The sequence below is a fragment of the Podarcis melisellensis genome (genome assembly GCF_964234715.1).
Source record: "Podarcis melisellensis genome assembly, chromosome: 3".
In the NCBI taxonomy this organism is placed as follows: domain Eukaryota; kingdom Metazoa; phylum Chordata; class Lepidosauria; order Squamata; family Lacertidae; genus Podarcis; species Podarcis melisellensis.
Window position 1 is genome coordinate 57,170,416 of NC_138530.1, and position 18,709 is coordinate 57,189,124.

The 18,709-nt window shown below is 39.9% G+C and overlaps 1 protein-coding gene across 5 annotated transcripts in view; it reads right to left on the bottom strand.

Annotated features, from left to right (window-relative positions):
• Window positions 1-18,709, bottom strand: part of LOC309366493 (SAM and SH3 domain-containing protein 1-like) — a 515,345-nt gene that overhangs the window by 61,826 nt on the left and 434,810 nt on the right. For all 5 annotated transcript variants that reach the window (XM_081905128.1, XM_081905130.1, XM_081905131.1 and 2 more), the window contains exons 3-4: window positions 5,512-5,562; window positions 5,338-5,387 (exon numbers count right to left, since the gene is read on the bottom strand). In XM_081905128.1, coding sequence (XP_081761254.1) covers window positions 5,338-5,387; window positions 5,512-5,562 — 101 coding nt within the window. The remainder of the gene's footprint in view (window positions 1-5,337; window positions 5,388-5,511; window positions 5,563-18,709) is intronic.

Here is an 18,709-nt window from a genome sequence, read left to right on the forward strand (position 1 = left end):
ATTCCAGCAGTGGCAGTTTTAATCTAAAAACTTAGGTGCAGTACTGCTCTCAGAGCTCAGAAACTGCTTGTATTAATGAAATTCCCTATCACAAAATGCGCCTAGAACAATGGGAGTTTTGAACACTGACTGGGACCCATAGAAATTTGGCTGAGGATAGGAAATGCTTCTGTACATATACACAGGGCTTGCTAATTTTCCTTTCCAACTGCCTCCTGCTGCATAGAATGTTGGAGAGTAATGAAAGGGGCAGCTTTTTGAAGTGAAAAGATCTGATGTGGTATCATGGGTGGGGGAACCAAAAATGACTGGGTGTACATATGTAGCAACCCCACATTGCCCCATTGGATTAGATCTCAAGTTGCAGTACTGCTTCGGGGTTTGTTAAAATTGCATCCAAGACAACAAACTTTTAAAAACTATGTTAAATATTCCTTTACAAAGGGAAGCATATAGCCTGCTTGCTGAGACTCACAGTCATTTAAATTAGCAAGTATACCAACTCTGCTGTACTGACTCCTTCGTTAACAACATTGGAGCTAATACAAGAACCAAATTAGTTGCAGACTCAAATCATAACAACATCAAACTCCTCCCTCTGGCTAGAGATCATATCACAGGGCATGCACTCAGGCTGAGTAGTTCATCAAGAGATGCACACAAGACCAGTGCACAGCATGGTGATTTTACACTTTCAAAACAGCTGCAGCAGTGAGCACATCTCACAGCTGATGAAGACACAGAAGCTCCCATGGTCTGAAATGCAAAGCTGCTCAAAAATGTCCCACTGTTCAGAGTGCACAGAGACCATTCGTAACCATGCCGCTCTGCAACATCCCACACGGGACAAATCGGTCAAAATTATCCCTGGACTATGGCGTAAAGTGTCTCTAATAAATTTATAATAAATTTGGCAGAAAGGCCTTTGGTGTATCTTGATAGATAAGGAAACACGGGTGTCAAAGTTCAGTTTGCAATTGTATCACAAAACTTCCCTGGTTTAACTGTTTTTGTTATACTGACAAAGTTGGGTTCAGAGAGTGATTAAACACCCAGTGTATGCTGTGCAAATTCACATTCTGGTGACAGTTGTCTTTTAAGTTAACTAAATGGGTCTCCTGAATGCCCCAAGAAGATCAAAAGAAAACAATTGCTTTGGCTTCCCTATTCTGCTTGTAATACCTTCAGTTTTAGAGGCTGCAGGAGGTAGCCTGCTTAGATCAGTTTATTTTGAATCAAACCAAAATGTATTCCCAAAAGTAGGGGGAAATGCACTGTCCTCTTCCCCTGCTAAAAACAGGATGAAAGACAGGATGCAGAAGGTTTGACTTGGTTTGACCTGGATTTCCTGCCAAATACACAGTGATCACCAGATCTCTTCTCCTTTCCTTGAGTAAACAACTGCAGGAGAGCTGCTGTCACTTTCAAGATATCACAAGGGGGATCCCTTTGTAACAAAGTTACAATTGTAGTTGCACGCAAAATTAATCAGTGTTGTGGGAAAGTTCTCCTATTTTCTTTCACAATGAAAAATGTATGTCCTATTATGAATCTCACATTCATTAACAGCCATACTTACACAGAAAATACACAGAAAACAGATGCTGTTCCTTTTTATAAGGGACAGTTACTATAGCAATGGAAGCTTGCAATATATGCTACACGCTTTTCTTTATTTCTGGAGGTTCCACCATTCGATTCAGTCTGCATGCCTATTTAGTAACATTTTACAGTAGGCAGTTGAGTTTTCCCTTAGTCTAATGCCAAGTGTTATGGTAGCTTTTGTGGTATTTGCCTAGTAGAAATTGGACCAAGACCACCAACTCAGTTCTCACAGGCTTTGGACAGATGGTAACAACCCTGAACTGGGGAGAATCTTCTATTTACTTGAAGGCTGGCATGGAGAAATGCTACCTCCAAACAAAGAGCATGAGAATCTGTTTTTAAATCACAATACACAAAACTGTCCAGAGCTCTCTCCCCCCCACCTTTGGCAACATAACTACATACAAACATGTATGCTCACAAACACAAAGCAGGTTCAAAGAACCAACATTCCAACCAGTCTTCAAAAGGCAGCTGAAATCTTTAAAGTTTGCAAAATGAACTTGGCAATACACACCTGGGTCTCTAAATACCATTCATTGCCGATTTCCCAGTACAGTAAGCTACTTTAAAGCTACTGTGCACATACTGAACCCTTGGATATATAGACATTCTAAAAATTGCAGTGGTGATCCAGGATTAGCTATGCTTTTGAGGAAACTCCCTTTAAAGAATTTACTATGAAAGATTCAAACCTTTAAAAGTGTGAAAATGAGTTGCATTCTTCTCACTAGTTTTACTTCAGCCTTGACAAATCTAGTGGAGCAGCTGGTAAAATATTCTGCAACAGTGACATGCTTTTAAACATATAAAAGAACTTTTTAAAAAAGAAAATGCTGGCAAGAATCTTACATCATGCAGATGGCTCCTGGCGGTTGCACTTCTGCTAAAACATCATGCTGGAAATTTCACATCACTCATTACCGTGACAAGAAAAGGGTAAAAACAAAAAAATTCCTTCCAGTAGCACCTTAAAGACCAACTAAGTTAGTTCTTGGTATGAGCTTTCGTGTGCATGCACACTTCTTCTGCAAGCACACGAAAGCTCATACCAAGAACTAACTTAGTTGGTCTTTAAGGTGCTACTGGAAGGAATTTTTTTGTTTTGACTATGGCAGACCAACACGGCTACCTATCTGTAACAAGAAAAGGGTATTTATTTCTAAACAAAATCCCACACATCAGAATGGGATAAATTGCTGGCTTCCTTCAACTATATAAGACTTCCTTGCTTTAGAAGCTGGCAGTTGCATAGCCAAACCCTGCTTATATATTACCTGGTGTATTATGACTGCTGCTGCTTCTAGTTATGGTCACTAGTTATGGCTAGTGTGCACATTCAAGTCAAAGAAATGTGTTCCCCAAATTTCTTGGGCCCATTTTAAAGTTACACTAATCTACAGTGGGACGTACAAGCAAACTAGACAATGGTTGTTTTTATGTGTACTTTAACACAGAATCTATCTTAAATCATAAAACTGGAGAGTTGGAGAGGATCCCAAGTGTCATGTAATCCAACCCTCTGCATAGAAAAGGTGTGTAGTGTTGGATTGTTAACAGCAGAAGAGAATAATACTGGTAAGAGAAACAATAGTGCAAACCCTTCCAATGAAAACTTCTTTTCCCAAGCACTTTCCCCCCTCAGTATTTTGTGTGACAATGGCTGGGCAAAAAGTGCTTGGAAGCAGAGCTACAAGCAGGAACGGGAAGGTTCAGTACCTTTCATCCACATTTCAAAATGAAACCCCCAATTACATTTTTCTTGGTGATTAAGACTGTTCTAGGTTAAACACATTAAACTATCGCCCTTAGATCCAGTGAGGCCTTCATGGTATATCTTAGCAAATTTGTTGTTGTTGTTGTTTAGTTGTGTCCGACTCTTCGTGACCCCATGGACCAGAGCACACCAGGCAAATTAGCTATTCACTAATACTATGTTCTAGTTTTTAAATAAATGATATAATCTCTTAGGGAAGGGAAGGGGTACCTCATCTGCATCATCATGCCATAGTAATCAAAATTTCAAAGGCAGCCTCACATCTTTTGTGAACCACTTCATCCAAAACAAGAATGTTAGGGATGACATTTGGAATGTAATATAAATGCTGACAACATCATATGGAGTCGCTCATGAGCACTGGCTTGCCTTGTGACTCAGTAGCTTCTAGACAATTTATCCTCTGTCAGGAGAAACCCAAAAGATTTCTAAATTTTGGTGCTAAGACTTCTCACAAGAAAGGAAAGACTTGCTCTAGTGTATACCTGAGTTTACATGATTCACTGATTCTGCATAGATTGCAACTCACACATTTTCCATAACTTAAACCAATATCTGCCTCTCATCCCCACTGCAGTCTGTGGACCTTTATGACCCAACACCCTTTTCCCGCTCAATTCAAAGAGTGCATAGCTGAAGTTTACAGATTTTTACAGTTAGAGATTTTTAAAATAACTTTCTCCTTAAAACTATTTCAGTAGAGTGACCTTTTAGGGGAGATTTGATTCTTACAAAATGAGATAAAAGTTCTAGTAATTTCTTAGGCAATCACCTCAAAGGGGCAACTGAGGCAAAGCAGGACAGACAAGCTGTGATCTGATTTTTGCTTCCACGGTCAACTTTTTTAAACCTGTGGACTAAAATTCAAATTCCTCTAAAGGGTGAGTTGCTAAAAGGAAAGAAGGGTATCATTGTGATACTTAAAATGGGAACACTACTTCTGCAAAAAAAAAAAAAGGTTTCAAAATGGACTCATCACACTGTTCAACCACCAGCAAGACACACACACACACACACACACACACACGTGTATTCCCTGGGCCCAAGGAGGACTTCAGACTAGAAATCACACCATCCCATACCCAGTTTTCTTTGGGATCCACATGATTTCCGTCAATATCTAGATTATTCTACTACAACTTATATAAAGCATAGTATCAAAAGCATATTATTCATGTGCAGAAGGGCCTTAGCAGAAAACTACACAAGCATTTTCATTTACTTTGTATAAGGAAAAGGCAAGACGAGTTCAATGGCTATAGCTAGAAGAGTAAAAGAACATTCTTTTGCAAGCAGATTTTACAAGCATGTAACTGCCTGGATTGACGAGGCAATACTGCTTATCTAGGGGAATGAGGCTAGCACCAATCAATCAGACTGTCACATTTGATGAGTGCAGGCCTACATCATGTCTCTTTTGGCCACTCAAGTTTTCTACATGGCATCAAATGCCCATAACCTCTGGTAATTTTAAAATGACTTGCCCTCTTCAGACAATATTCTACCGTGCAGCTGCCTTAAGGACACTTCCTAAGGTTACAGGGGAAACTCATCTGTCTACCGACACAACTACTTCTGACATTTAAGGTATGAAACTCGGAGGCTGAGACTTATATATAAAACTCTAAAGCATGAATGAAAATGCCTAAGCAGGCATTTGCTTTGCTCTCTGTTTTTCCCTCCCTTCTTATTCGGACAGCGTAAAAGGAACATATCTTAATCCTGTCAAGTATTGTTATTTTAACATATTTAAAACAACAACAATGAAGTGGCAGAATATAATATCAATTGGGAAAGGTAGGGAAAGAAAAAAGGACACTAGCAGACAGAGAAAGAAAAGTTTGGTACTAATTTTGTTTTAGTAACTTATTTTGTGGGATTATATAAAGAAAGTACTTTCATGTGAATTGGTAGTTCGTGTAAAATTTAATGAACAAGGAAAGAGCAAAACTTACTTTCTTTCTGTTTCTGGTGTTGATACCACACTGCTGAAGCCAAGGGATTCCTGTAAGAGAAGATTCATTGCTTTGAGTTGAGGCTGAACAATGGCAGGCTTTATTATCTGACTGATGCAGAATACCAAATTGAAGGCAGAAACAAAAATAGATCATTGCAGCCATTGTGCTTACTTCAATCTGGGATCGCAGCTGTAGGGATGTGGAGCTGGCATCGGGTTTCTCCTAAAACAGAAGAGATGCCCGGTTAGGGTAACATACAGGCATAGCAGTACTAACAAGCAAAGCAGAAGCACACAGAAAAGGAGCAAAATAAAGAAACGGTGAATGCAACTAGGATGGGGAAGTTAGGAGATAAGCAAGTTGTCTCAATCTAGATGTGTTCAGGAACTGACTGGAAATCACCAGTCCAGTACAAATACATGAACTCAGATTATTATTATTTTTTTAAAAAACATACAAGGCAAACATGTAATCTTAGTTGAAATATCACTAAACCACCACATATCATCATTTCATTAGTACTGCCAAACTCTTTTTCTTTTCAGTGTTTCCATTATCTTTTGTTTACCTTGCAATATATTATGTGGTCACTAGATGGCTCAGTGTTCTGTACACAGTACTGTAATTGCAATGAAAGATGAAGAAGTGATGTTTGACCATATTAATCTCCTTGGTATGACAACCTGCTTTAACTCTCACTATGACATGGTCCTATTCAAGCCTTATTAGTAGATATATTTACCAAAAGAAACATAATTCGTTCCTTCTGTCTTTCTCCTGCCAACCTTCCTCTTCCTTCTACCATGTGAAGGCCCAGATAAGCAACACAAGACTAGTAACCACCATAAATTACGTACCCAGATCTGAACAGCTTCTGCACTTCCATAATAATTCCTTTCCCTCTGTCCTCTTCTACAACCTCAACACTTAATTAACTTCACTTCTTTTCCCACTTCCTTTCAGTTCCCAGCCAGCTGCAGCTAATTCCTGTAACAATATTATCAAATGTCTATCTGGGGCCAGTTGCTGAGGGGGGGGGGATTTGTGACATCAGCAGCCATTCCACCAATCCTGTCCTCAGCTCAGATTTTTGTATCTTGCCTTAGGTCTAAGCAGAGAGTGGGAATTAGTTTAATAATGTCTTTTTCCTGTCTCATTAAGACACACAAGTGAGACAATTGTACAACTATTGAAAAGGAATTACAATATGGTCAAGTTATTTTCCAGACATGATGCAGATGGGACATTTCCAATTTCCCAGCTATAATTAGGAGTGCAGGAGTGCCCTGTGGGGTTGAGTTTTCCTTCCTGCTCCCTCCTCTGCTCTTAGGGGGGAATGACTCTTTCCGTCCCCTTTTCAGAGCTAGCATTATGTTTTCAGATGATATAGCATTGTGTCAACACTGATGGTAAAGCTAGACATGCTTAGATTCTGACTAGAGTTTGCAACCATGGTCAGAAGCAGGCTTCAGCTAAGCATTTATATTGCTACAGACGTAACACTGCAAAAAGGAGAAGAAGGAATCATGAATGAGAAGGGAGGAAGCAGCAGCAGCATATGAACCCATGGCCGGGGGGGGGGGGGGGCTCTCCTTCGCTAAACCATGGGGAAGGTATCAGGAACTTCTCTGGGCCAGAGTGTAATTGTAAATGCCTTGACATAACACATCTTAGATATCTGGAAAATCGCAAGTGTCAAAATTCCTCAGACTGCATGTAGTAGCAAGTAGTTTATTCAGGCTGCTACACCATTCCACTGTGTAGAAAACTGCACAAAATTTTACATATTGGTTAGCTTGATTTCAATTATTTTGAAGCAAGAAAGCAAAGCATCCTGTGAAACCATCTAAGGAACTTTCACGGTCTCTTTTTCTGGGTTGAAACGAGGCACGTGTAAAAACTTAGCGAAGACCGGAAGTATAGCACAAAAGTAAAAGCACTAGGAAAAATAATGCTAGAGCTTCTTCGTTCTCTCCCTGTTCCCTTCTTTCCAGAGCTATTTTCCATATAAAACAAATGCACGCAGCCTCCTTTTCCTTCATTACTTTGACCAAACCAAAAGCCAAATGAGCTTTCCAGCTGGAATGGCAACCGGATCACTGCAAGGTTCTCCCCATGACAAGAAGCCCGAAACGGAAGGAAGCGACAGCGTACCTAAGGAGAAAATGGTTCATTCAGGCCAAGTTCTGCCATAGAAATGAAGAGAGAGGGAACATTTTATCCGCCACCTCACCCACAAACTGCACGCAAAGAGACAGCAGAAGCTGCTATATATAAGAAGTAAATTTGTTCTCTGGCTTGTGAGAAGCAAATATTTGGCTTTGCTGTGTTTATTTGGTATTTAAAAGAAAAGGTTTGTGCTGTAAGTGCTTTACCCTAGATATGATCTTTGTAAATTCATGTTTTCCTTTCATCTCTTTTAAGGGATACTTTGGTTACCCAAGCTGACTATAAACGAGTAAGATTTACACTGCACAGTAGATTCCATTGTCAAAGGAAGGTGGAGAGAGTCCTCCCCCCACCTCAAATTATCCTAGGGAAAAGTACCAGCTGCATCCTGTGTTAACAAAATCCAGATTCTACTCTGTCTCTCTTTACTCTTGTTTATGCTGTGAGCAATCTCTCTCGTCTCTGCATCTAAAAAGCCACCCTGTTCCTTGGAACTTTTGAGGGAGCATAAGAAGTATCTTCAGTTAGAATTTCACACAACTAGCATTTCTTTGGCAAATATTCAAAGACATTCTGGAGGACTCAGATTCTAATTACAGCCAGTTTTGTTTATATTTTGAATCAGGGTGCTTCGGATCTGCAGGTAAGCACCAGGCATGTATTTTGTGAATGAACATAAAACTTCACATGATGATATAAAATTAATGTATAAACAAAGGACTAGCTTCTGGCCAAAGCTTCTGAGAGCTGTCTATCTGAAGTGTAGATAATCAGACCTCTCAAATATTTTACAAATTTGGCAAAGCTTTGAAGTAAACTTTCCGTCTCAAGAGTGCAAAAAACGTGGACTTCCTAATTTCCTTCATTGCAAAAATTACAGCTAAAAGAAGCCTTGAATCTTCCCTGCTAAAAGAGATGTAAACATTTAAACATTTATTTGATTAGCTGAAGAAACAAGCAGACAATATTCTGGCTGCTGTAAAAAAAAAGTCAAATAAGTCGAACTGCATGTAATGTCTGTTTACTTATTTTATTGAGCAATATCCTTTCTTTCTGCTGCAGGAATCAACAAAGTTTCGAGTTACTTTGGAGAGCATCATGCAGTATACGGATTGTATGACAACAAAGCATGTGAGCTAGCAAGCAGATCGACTTTAGCAAGCCTTAACAAGAAGCATGTAAATATATTTAATAAGGGGTTATTTCTCACACATCAAGATTTCAATTTGCATCATAGGTTCAGGTACAACTCTGATCACTCACATTTATTAAGTACATTTAAAATTACAGCTTCAAACATATGAATTTACAGCACAACCCTAACTACATCTACTCAGAAGTAAGTCCTACTGAACTGAATAGGGACTAGGCGGGACTTAAGATTTCACCCAAAGCAATGGCAGTCAGGTTTGGCAAGATAAAGGGATGTTTGCAAGTCATATAATACATACAGACATATTATTATTTGTATGCTGCCTTTCCATGATTAATGCCATGCTCAAGGTGGCTTACAACATGAAACAATGCGTAACTACAAGCATAACAAAAGTAGTCATAAACAATAAATAAAATATCAAAAAGGAACATGACCAAACTAAACAATTTCCACATAAGTCATAAGATCTAAAACAAAAATACAAAAAAAGAAAAAGAAAACCAGCAACAAACCCAATATCAAACTAGTGGTAGCCAACATGTCGTCTTCCAGATGTTGTTAAATCACAATTCACAAGGCCAATGGTGAGGGAGTTTTAGTTCAACAACAACTGGAGGGCACCAAGTTAGCTATGCCTGTGGCTAAGCAATAGCTTAAGCATGACATGAATAAGCCTAGGTGAGCTTCTGGCACAAACAATTCATCTTCCCTAGAGTGGCCATGAGGAGGACTCAGAAGATTTGGGTTCTAGTTCTGAAAACCACAGCTTCTCCTGTCAGCTGAACTTTGATTTGTTTGAAACATGCCAATTTGAGGCTATGGTTTACTTTAACACAACAGTTGAGCACAGTCAGTGAGTTACCCAAGGCTAGCTTGCAAGATTCATGGTGAAATGGAGATTTGAAGGCAGCCAAACACAGCAATCTTGCCCTCAGCAGTGCTTAACCTCGCATACAAGCTATCAAGAATTCTCCATTTATATCTAATACAGAAAAATGCAGTCCTTGAAGCAATTTTTGTGTGTGCAACCTAGGGATATTAATCTAGGAAAATCTCAGTTTAAAGAATATTTATAGCTTCATAGAGCTATAGACTGTTTGAAATATGATTGAAATAGAACAGCTCACAGAAGACGGGCTTATTGTGAAATAAACTTATGAAATGCTTGTGGACATATAAGTAAATGAATATATTTATTCCTATATATTTTTGCCTACTGCCCTCAAACTGGGTGCTTCCTTCCCTATCCCATAGGGGCTGCTGGTCAAAGGCACAGATTCCAAAGCCCAGAATCACATTAGTGCTAGTACTCTGAGATCAAAGAAAGATAATCTCAAACTATCACAAGACTATAAAGCTCCTTTTGGCTCTGTCTGTCTCAGGAGACAATGGAAAGTATCTCTTTGAGGGTGAAGTCATACTGTTGGAGAGTTACAGCACTTGCTGTGGCTGTAGAGACCAATACAGGAGAAACATGTTTTGTAGCAGCTGGGACAGATGAAGGTGACCTGCTGTCCTGCTACAGGTGTGCCATGGCATTTCTTCTCCCTGCACTCCTCCCAGTGGTCATTCCTCCTCTAGTCATTGATGTCTCCAGGCCCTGCAGTTGTCTGCGAGGGATTCCCACATGGTGGAGTTAATGTTGCCCAGACATCTTTGTAATGCAATGTTGGTTTGCCAATAGGCCTAGTGCCTGAAGCCACCTTCCATCTGCCGTCTTCCATTCTGTGGACATGACCAAGCTGAAATAGACAGCACATCCTTGTTTGAAACTCTGTCCTGCCATATGATACCCAAAATCTTCCTGGTGCAGCACATGTGGAAGATGTGGAAGCAGATCCAAGTTGCCCATGACTCACTTCCATAAAGCAGCATGCTCAACATGCAAGCCTGGTAGACCGTCATCTTGGTATTGACATGAACATCACATTCTCCCATACCCTTTTGGAGAGGCGAGCCTTCTTCATAGCTGTCTTGCTAATACGCTAGTCCAGCTTAGCGCTGATTGAGAGGTTGCTGGTTATAGTGGAACCCAGGTAGACAAAATTGTCTACCACTTCAAATGTGTGATCACTAATGCTGATGTGTGGGGTGCTGGCAATGTCCTGACCCAGGATGTTGGTCTTCATCAGGCTGATGGTAAGGCTAGTTTCCTTGCAGGCTTGAGCAAAACGGTTGATGAGTCCCTGCAGAGCTTCCTCAGAGTGCGCTGTCGAGGCTGCGACATCTGCAAACACCTTTTGGATAAGGACCCAACACACTTTTCTCTTGGTGCGGAAATGTGCTAGATTGAACAGGCCCCTGTACACACAGTCTTCAGTCAAGCTGAAGGCATAGGAGAGCAACAGGAAGAACAACATGCCAAAGATAATAGAACACAGCCCTCACCCCAACACTCTTTAGCATATTCCTTTCCCAGGCTTCCTCAGCCTTGGCCCTCCAGATGTTTTTGGCCTACAACTCCCATGATCCCTAGCTAGCAAGACCAGTGGTCAGGGATGATGGGAACTGTAGTCTAAAACATCTGGAGGGCTGAGGTTGAGGAAGCCTGCCTTTTCCTTTTCAATACCTACCAGCTAAACGAATTCAAGGGGATACACTTTCACTTTTGCCAGGCTTCCAAAGATACTAGGAAGTTTTACTTGAAATTTAATGCCAATTTGTTGGTCATTTAGATCCCCTCTGCCGCTGCCACCACCATGTGTAAGCCTGGGGATGCTGAGAAGCCATCACCTGCAGTTAGGTGACAGTGATCACTCAGAAAGCCTGAAGCGACACTAGACTGAGAAAATACTCAGCACATTTGTTTGTGTCAGTGGTGATTTTTTTTTTCTAGAATGAAGCTGACATCTCCACTGAGATCTTATTCCAGCAGCAGCATCTTGGTTTGATGGGCAGAGGAATGCCATGTCTATAGAACAGAGGTCACTCAAACAGCTGTGCCTGTGGGAATATGTTCTGGGCATTGAGCCTTTCCCCCTGTCATTCAGGACACATTGCACCATCAATAGAGGTTTCAGATGCACAGATGCAGCACTGGAAGTGCAAAAGGCTACTGGCAGAGTGGACATGCATCCACTACCTGCCTACAAACACAACACTGTTGGGTGTTCTTTGCTCCTATTGCATGCTGATAGTGAAACTGGTGATATGAGATGCTTCACAAGGAACCAGCCTATGAAAATAAATAGGCTACAGTTAGAGAAATCCTAGATCCCTAGGAAGTGGAAACGGTATCCAATCTTAGTTAATAAGCATCGTAACAACAGATGAATACATGGTGCTGTTTTGATTTGTCAATTAAATTCAGCTCATGTGACAGGAGTCTCTGCAAATTCTAGCACAACTGAGTGGCAACTCCATATCTGAAGATAGACCGAGGTCTCAAACAAATATCTATTAAAAAGCATATTTTAGTGTGAGTGTGACACGGCTATCCTTTCTCTGCTCACAGCCTAGTTTGCACTAAGGATGAAGACTACCACAGAAATCCCTGCAGGTGAGCCATAGGTTTTCTACAGGTGTTCAGTGTCACAGAACTAGTTCTTAGGCATGTCTCAGTAATAAAAACAGATGCACCAACAACAAGGCATTATACTGTGGCCACCAAAATTGAACATATAGGCATTTGGGAGAAATTAATCAGATCACTGATTTTCCAATATTTCTGTTTAGCAAGGAATGTATTTTTAAGTTTCCATTTACAATCCGCCAAGCTGTCCTTTTCAGTCATTATAGCAGGACATGGGAAATTTTCTGCTCCATTACTCTTGCATGTAACTGCCAGAGTTTGTATGATGTATTCTAAATGAAAACATTTTTGTTATACAGAACATGAAATGGGGCGGGGGGCTCTGAGGCGGACAAAAGAAAAAAAGGTTGTAGAAGAATGGTTAAAATTGAGTTTTATTATAAATGATTCACATTTCCCTTTGAAGAAACATTAGCCTAAATATTTTCTTAATGGCTCATAAGCATTACAGGTATTGTGTTGTAGACACTACAAGATACAGTGGAACCTCGAGTCAGTAAAAAAAATCCCTTCACTATTATTATCTGGAGTGAAGAAACAGCAGGCACATTTATATATGGCAGGCATGTCCAAAGTCCGTTTCCGGGGCCTAATCCGACCCCCGTGGCAGTATATGTCCTGGGGCCTCATACATGCTCACTTCATCAAATCTGGCCCTCTTTGAAAAAAAAGTTTGGGCACCCCTGATATATGGGGTGCTATGCCTGATAAAACAGGAAAGTTAAGGACTCACTGGGTGGCCCAGGAATAAAGATATTCATTCTTAGCACTTAAAAGTGTAAAGTAGTGCATCAATTCTAGGGAGACTGGTAGGATGAATGGAATAGTTTGTATTATTTCATGAAAAATAAATAAATCTGGTAAAATAAAATAAATAGGAATCTGAGTTTCTGTGGTAAAAGTAAAAAAATTAGGCCAAACAATAAACTCAGTATGAGATTCCAGCAAAGAAGCAATACTGTGGAATAAAACTGCATGTAAAGTAAGTGTCTGAAGAGTTTGAGCTTTGCCTAATTGAAAGTTTGCCCGCCACACACACAAATGCACCTAGTTCTCAATAGCTTCCATAAACTTGGGCTAGCATGTGACCTAAAGCCAGAGCTTTTTTCAGCCAGAACTCACCAGAACTGACTTCCGGCACCTCTCAGGTGGGCAACATTGCCATTACTGAGAGAACAAAGGATCTGTTCGTGGTGAGTTCCAGCATATCTTTTTCCTGGAAAAATAGCACTGCCTAGATCTGCCCCCAAGTTTTTTTATGCTCCCCACAAGACTCCAAACTGTGTGGCTATGTTTTTATTTATTTTTTCAAAAAGGAACATTTGTTGTCACCATTAGGACAAAAACAAGATTTCTCTGGAATGAAAAGTTCTTACTAAGGCTTTTTACTGACTTATAAAGGCATCCAAGAAGAGAAGAGGAGATTTCAGACAGCCTAACTCAGACCTATAGGACTGAATCAGACACGTCCTTTGCACCCCATAGACAACCAACATTTGCTTGTGCAACATCATAGCTCAGCTCTTTGACAACACTTTAGCATGCTCCTATTTGCCTTATTCTTTTAAACATTCCTCATTCCCCTCCAGCCTGCTGAGTTACCCTGAGCTCTACCACTGGTTGATTTAAATCCACTTGGTGTGTTTGGGGAAACAGATTAAAAATAATAATCCCTGACCAAAAAGGTCAAGGGGAAAACAATGAACAAAATGCTTTGCTCTCACATCTCAACAAACAATTCTAATTGTTTAACAATGTGGACAGATAAAATCAACAAATTGTTTAGAACACTGGTATCCAGAATATATTTTAAACAAGCACTCCAGCTGATCACACTTGGGTGTTTACAGAGAGAAAAACATTTCTTGTGTTCAGGGAAGCTGCCTGCCACTTAAAAACTTGAGTATGAGAACCAGAGCATTAATGAGCATCTTTTGTGTGCTAATTCTCTATTCCAAAACCCCCTTCAAAAGCCTTACTTGAGCCAAGTGAAATGAGAAGGATGACTACCAGGCAAAGTGATAGCACCCCAGTTGTGAAATACCCTTCTCAGACTCACCTGACAACTTCTTTATAGTTACTTCAGTTACATGGGAAGTTTTTTAAGACCTACGATTTTTAAGTTCTGAATTGGAATTTGCTACATACATGTTAAATATTTTCTGCCATGATTTGAAACTAGTTTTCTCTAACCAATTGTTGTTGTTGTTGTGTTTTAATATTGCATTTTAGTGAGTCATTCAGAGATGTTATTGGGTGGCCTATATAAACACTGTTTTTTGGAGAGAGAGAAACCTTGGAGGGAAATTTCTCTGAAAGATTCATGTACAATCTTGTATAGAATCCCTAAGTGGGTTTTTTTCTAAAAAAGCAAAAGAAGAGAGAAAAGCATATCACAGTTCTTGGAAAGAAACATGACCAAAAGAAGGTGATGTAGAATGATAGGAATTTTCTACACTGCAATTATTCCTAGAAGAGGAGGAAATACAAATTACTGCCAATTGCCATAAGGATTAAACATAAAGTGGAATGGACTATTCCTGTTTCTTCCTACACTGTACTACTACTATGTGTGCTTTCCTTATTTCCTCTACTAAGGATTACTAAGTAGCAAAAGCTGAGAACACACTTAAGCAGCTAAGTGGAGAGATGAGAATACATTCCAGTGCTGACTCTCACATTACTACCACTCGCATGAGGTTATTGGACTAAGAGCTAGTCTCCTAAATGTTTCCCTGGTGCCTTCCTTCCCAAACCCGGGAAGCTTCTGCCCAGCTTAGGGAAGGAGGCACGATGCTCATGTGCAATGTCAGGACTTCACAGGCATGCCTTCGACCCCCCCCCCCCACAAGCTAGCGCCTCTGGTCCTAACTGTTCCCCTATGAAAAATTTCACTGCACACCACTGATTACTACCCACACTTATTGAAACAGTTCACTGTATTATTTATTTTCTATCTGTACACCCACACCCACACCAAAAGTGGTGTACAACACAGTATTGTAGAACACAACAAGACAATTAATCACTCCCTGTGAAAGTACACCAACACAGGACTGAAATTAAAAAGCCACAGGAGGGGCATGCCAGAGCTCTGTGGCTACCACTAAAAAGGCCCAGCTTAGTGCAGACACAAAAATCTGGCATCCACTTTGGATGGTGCTTAAAGGAGGAGTTTGTTAGATGCTCTTAATTTTGAACCTGTATTCAGCGTTGCCAAGTGCAGATCTCTTAATAACTTTCAGACCACAAATGGGTAAACTGTGGCTCTCAATATGTTGTTCAATTTGCCCCAGGCAGCATAGTCAATGCTCAAGGAGGATGGCAGTTGTAGACCAAAGTAACTTTATTTTTCACTCTCAGCAGTACCCATAGTTTTGCACCCATGGGAGTATCAGCACTATTTCTCTCCCACAGCATTAGCATGTATCTATTTTGACTTTGACAATGATACTTCCCAAAATTTGCATTTCTTTCTTTCATGATTGCTATTATATTTATATATCATGGTGTTTTCATTTCATTTTATGATTTGTTAGATGCTCTTGGGAGCCCTTTCTAAAAAGAAGCATACATTTTCCATAGGAACAACAACAGAAATATATTTATTGGTTCAGGAGAACAGAAGTCATCGCTCTAAATCCTGGAGCTGACAGCACTATCTACTGTTCTCTGCAATGTCTAGAATTTCTGAGAGCTGCATCTTCAGAGTTACCTAAATCAGACTTAACACTGCAATGCTGCATGGGGGAGATATATATAAGCCTACTACATGCATTCCTGTTGGTGAACTGTTAATGGCTTGAAGCAAAGTATGAAGAATAACAACAACACACAAAATGGTTAATCTTTGTTTACAAAATTTAGCAGCGGTAGCTGTACCAAAATGACAACTCATGCCTACAAGCAAGTCTGCAGGTATAAATTAAAAAAGCAAATGCTTCAAAACGTGCAATTAGCAACTTTTACAACTAGACAGTCTTGTCATCCAGCTGTTGGGACTGTGATTTTTTCCCTGAAGATCAACCATAATGACAGAAAGAAATAAATGTCTTTAAAATGTGAGTTTAAGAGGAGCTGTGAAACTGCTTTTGTCCTGGAAGAACTGGGCAGTAAATAAGTCATTTTATATTTCAGTGAAATATAAAAATGAAGTCTCCCTATTTCCTCATTTTCCCATCTATTAGAATATGAGCTTACAGGGAGGGATTGTCATTATATTTTCTCTCTCCACTACTGGCCACATTCGCCCATAGCCAACGTGTGAGGTTTGTTTAAATGTGATTAATGTGTACGGCTTGTTTAAACCAGGGCAGCCAACGTGGAACCCTCCAGATGTTTTGGACTGAAGTCCCCATCATTCTCAACCATTGGCCATGCTGGCTGGGCCTGCTCAGAGTTGTAGTCCATTCTATTGAGGTGTGTGGCTCTGTTAGTGTGGTTGGGTGGGTGACATAAGACTGGACGTTGGTTTAAATAAACCACACACTTTGGCTTAGCAGTCAGTGCTAGCGCAGCTTCTTTTTCAATAAAAACAACAGCAGAAAAAAGTGAGGATTGTGCCTAAAGCCCAAACTGAGTATAGTCCAGACACACTGGGTTCAATGATGGGTGGGATTGCCAAAATCTTTTTTACCCAGACAACTGCCCCCTTTCTGATATTTTTTTAATATTGCCAAGCACATAAAGCTGAATGTGCACAAGTTCAATGCACACAAATTGCGGTCTTACTGTAATCGAATAACTGGAGATAATCTGTATTCTGCTACATAGCTTATCACTACTTCACAGCTTCTCAAAGGTATTTTCCCCATAGAGTTTTGCTGTAGCAAAAAAATAAAGAATTATTTCTGGCCTACAATAGCCACCACACATAGATAAAGTCTCTGTGATCTCAGTAGGGTATCATCCCTCCCTCCTACCAGAGTGAAGTCACATTGATCTTGTTATCTTTTGAGGCTGAACATGTCAGAATTGAAAAAGACAATAGTAGTTACCTACTATTGGGAACAGTTTTGAGGAACAATAGATTTCAGAACAGTTACCTACATTTTGTGGGGTGGAGGCAAGCTGGACAAGAAAAGGTGCTTTATAACTCATAGGACTATAACTTGTGTTAGAATGCAAAACATCCTAACTTCCTCCTATATAATTAACTGCATGCTCTTTCCTAATAGTAAATGCCTGCAGATGTGTTTTAACTTTTTTTCTGATTTGGCCCATTGCAACAGACATGAATCCTACCTGTAGGATAACAAATGACAATGACACCCAAGCACCTTTGGTAACATGAAACTTTTATTCATAAGTATCTTACTGACCCAGGAATAGAGGACTGTCAGCTACGTTTGCAGTCTGTACAGGTCAAGCATCAACTCATCTTCATCTCAAACTTCCCATTAACTTACATTAGTGTATCTCAAGTTATTTGGGCAGCATGAAGGAAACTATATCCCCTGAATAGAATAGTACCCAGTCAACTCTCACATTTCAAATTAATTAAGTTTATTAAAGCATAGATTTTTTGTTTTGTTTTATGCTACCTGAATCAGTAAGGTCATAAGTGGTGAGCTGACTGGAAACAAGTGCAAACCACAGGAAGAAAAACACAATTCCTAGTTAGCCATCAATAAGGTGAAAATTCCCTGTCGGCCACATGTTAAAAGGGAGTTGGCACAGAGGGCTTCTAACTATTCTAGCCAAGGGTATGGGAATCTTAAAAGTAACAGGCATGCTAGCTTCAGGTCTCTGCCACACTGACATTCACAAAGATTCACTGACATTCACCTACACAGACTAGAAAATCCACTCAGTTTCAGAATGGCTACCTTCCATTTTTCTAACCCCCGTTATTTCAGAAATTGTAGGTAGTCAAAGTATGCTTCTTTAATGTATAAGGAAATATTTTAAGCTTAGAAATTTCAAAAGTAGTAGCAAAAAAGAAAGAAAAATGGTATGATCCTCACACAGATCTGCATAGGCTTAAAAGGTCCCCATTTCAATAGCATTCATGTGCATAAAGGCAAGACACCAGAGCAATTCAGGCAATCTGAGCACCTTCTACCCACCCAACCAGACCTCTCCCAAAAGATCATGCCTACATCACAAGAATCTGAATTAAATTATTTTGGAGGAAATACTGCAGTCATAAAAATTCATTTAACATAATCAAACTGATTTCACATTCCAAGCCTCATTATTTGGGTTTTTCTGTTATCAGCCGTATTCTTTTGTCATCCATGAGATACTGCTAGCTTGTGAAACCACTTTAGCAAAACACGATAGTGTGTGTTTTATAACTCCAAGGACAAAGTCTTGTAATTCATTTGCTACCTGCATCTCTGACAAAGCCTTGAATTCTTTGCATAGACTTCAGACGCTATGACTAGTTGGGATACCAAAATATGTGGAGTTATCTCAAGTTACCGGTAATCACTCCCACTCTAAAACTCTCTGGTGGCTTTGTAAGATATCTGCTATAAAAATGTTAAAACACTGCATGGCCTTGCTTG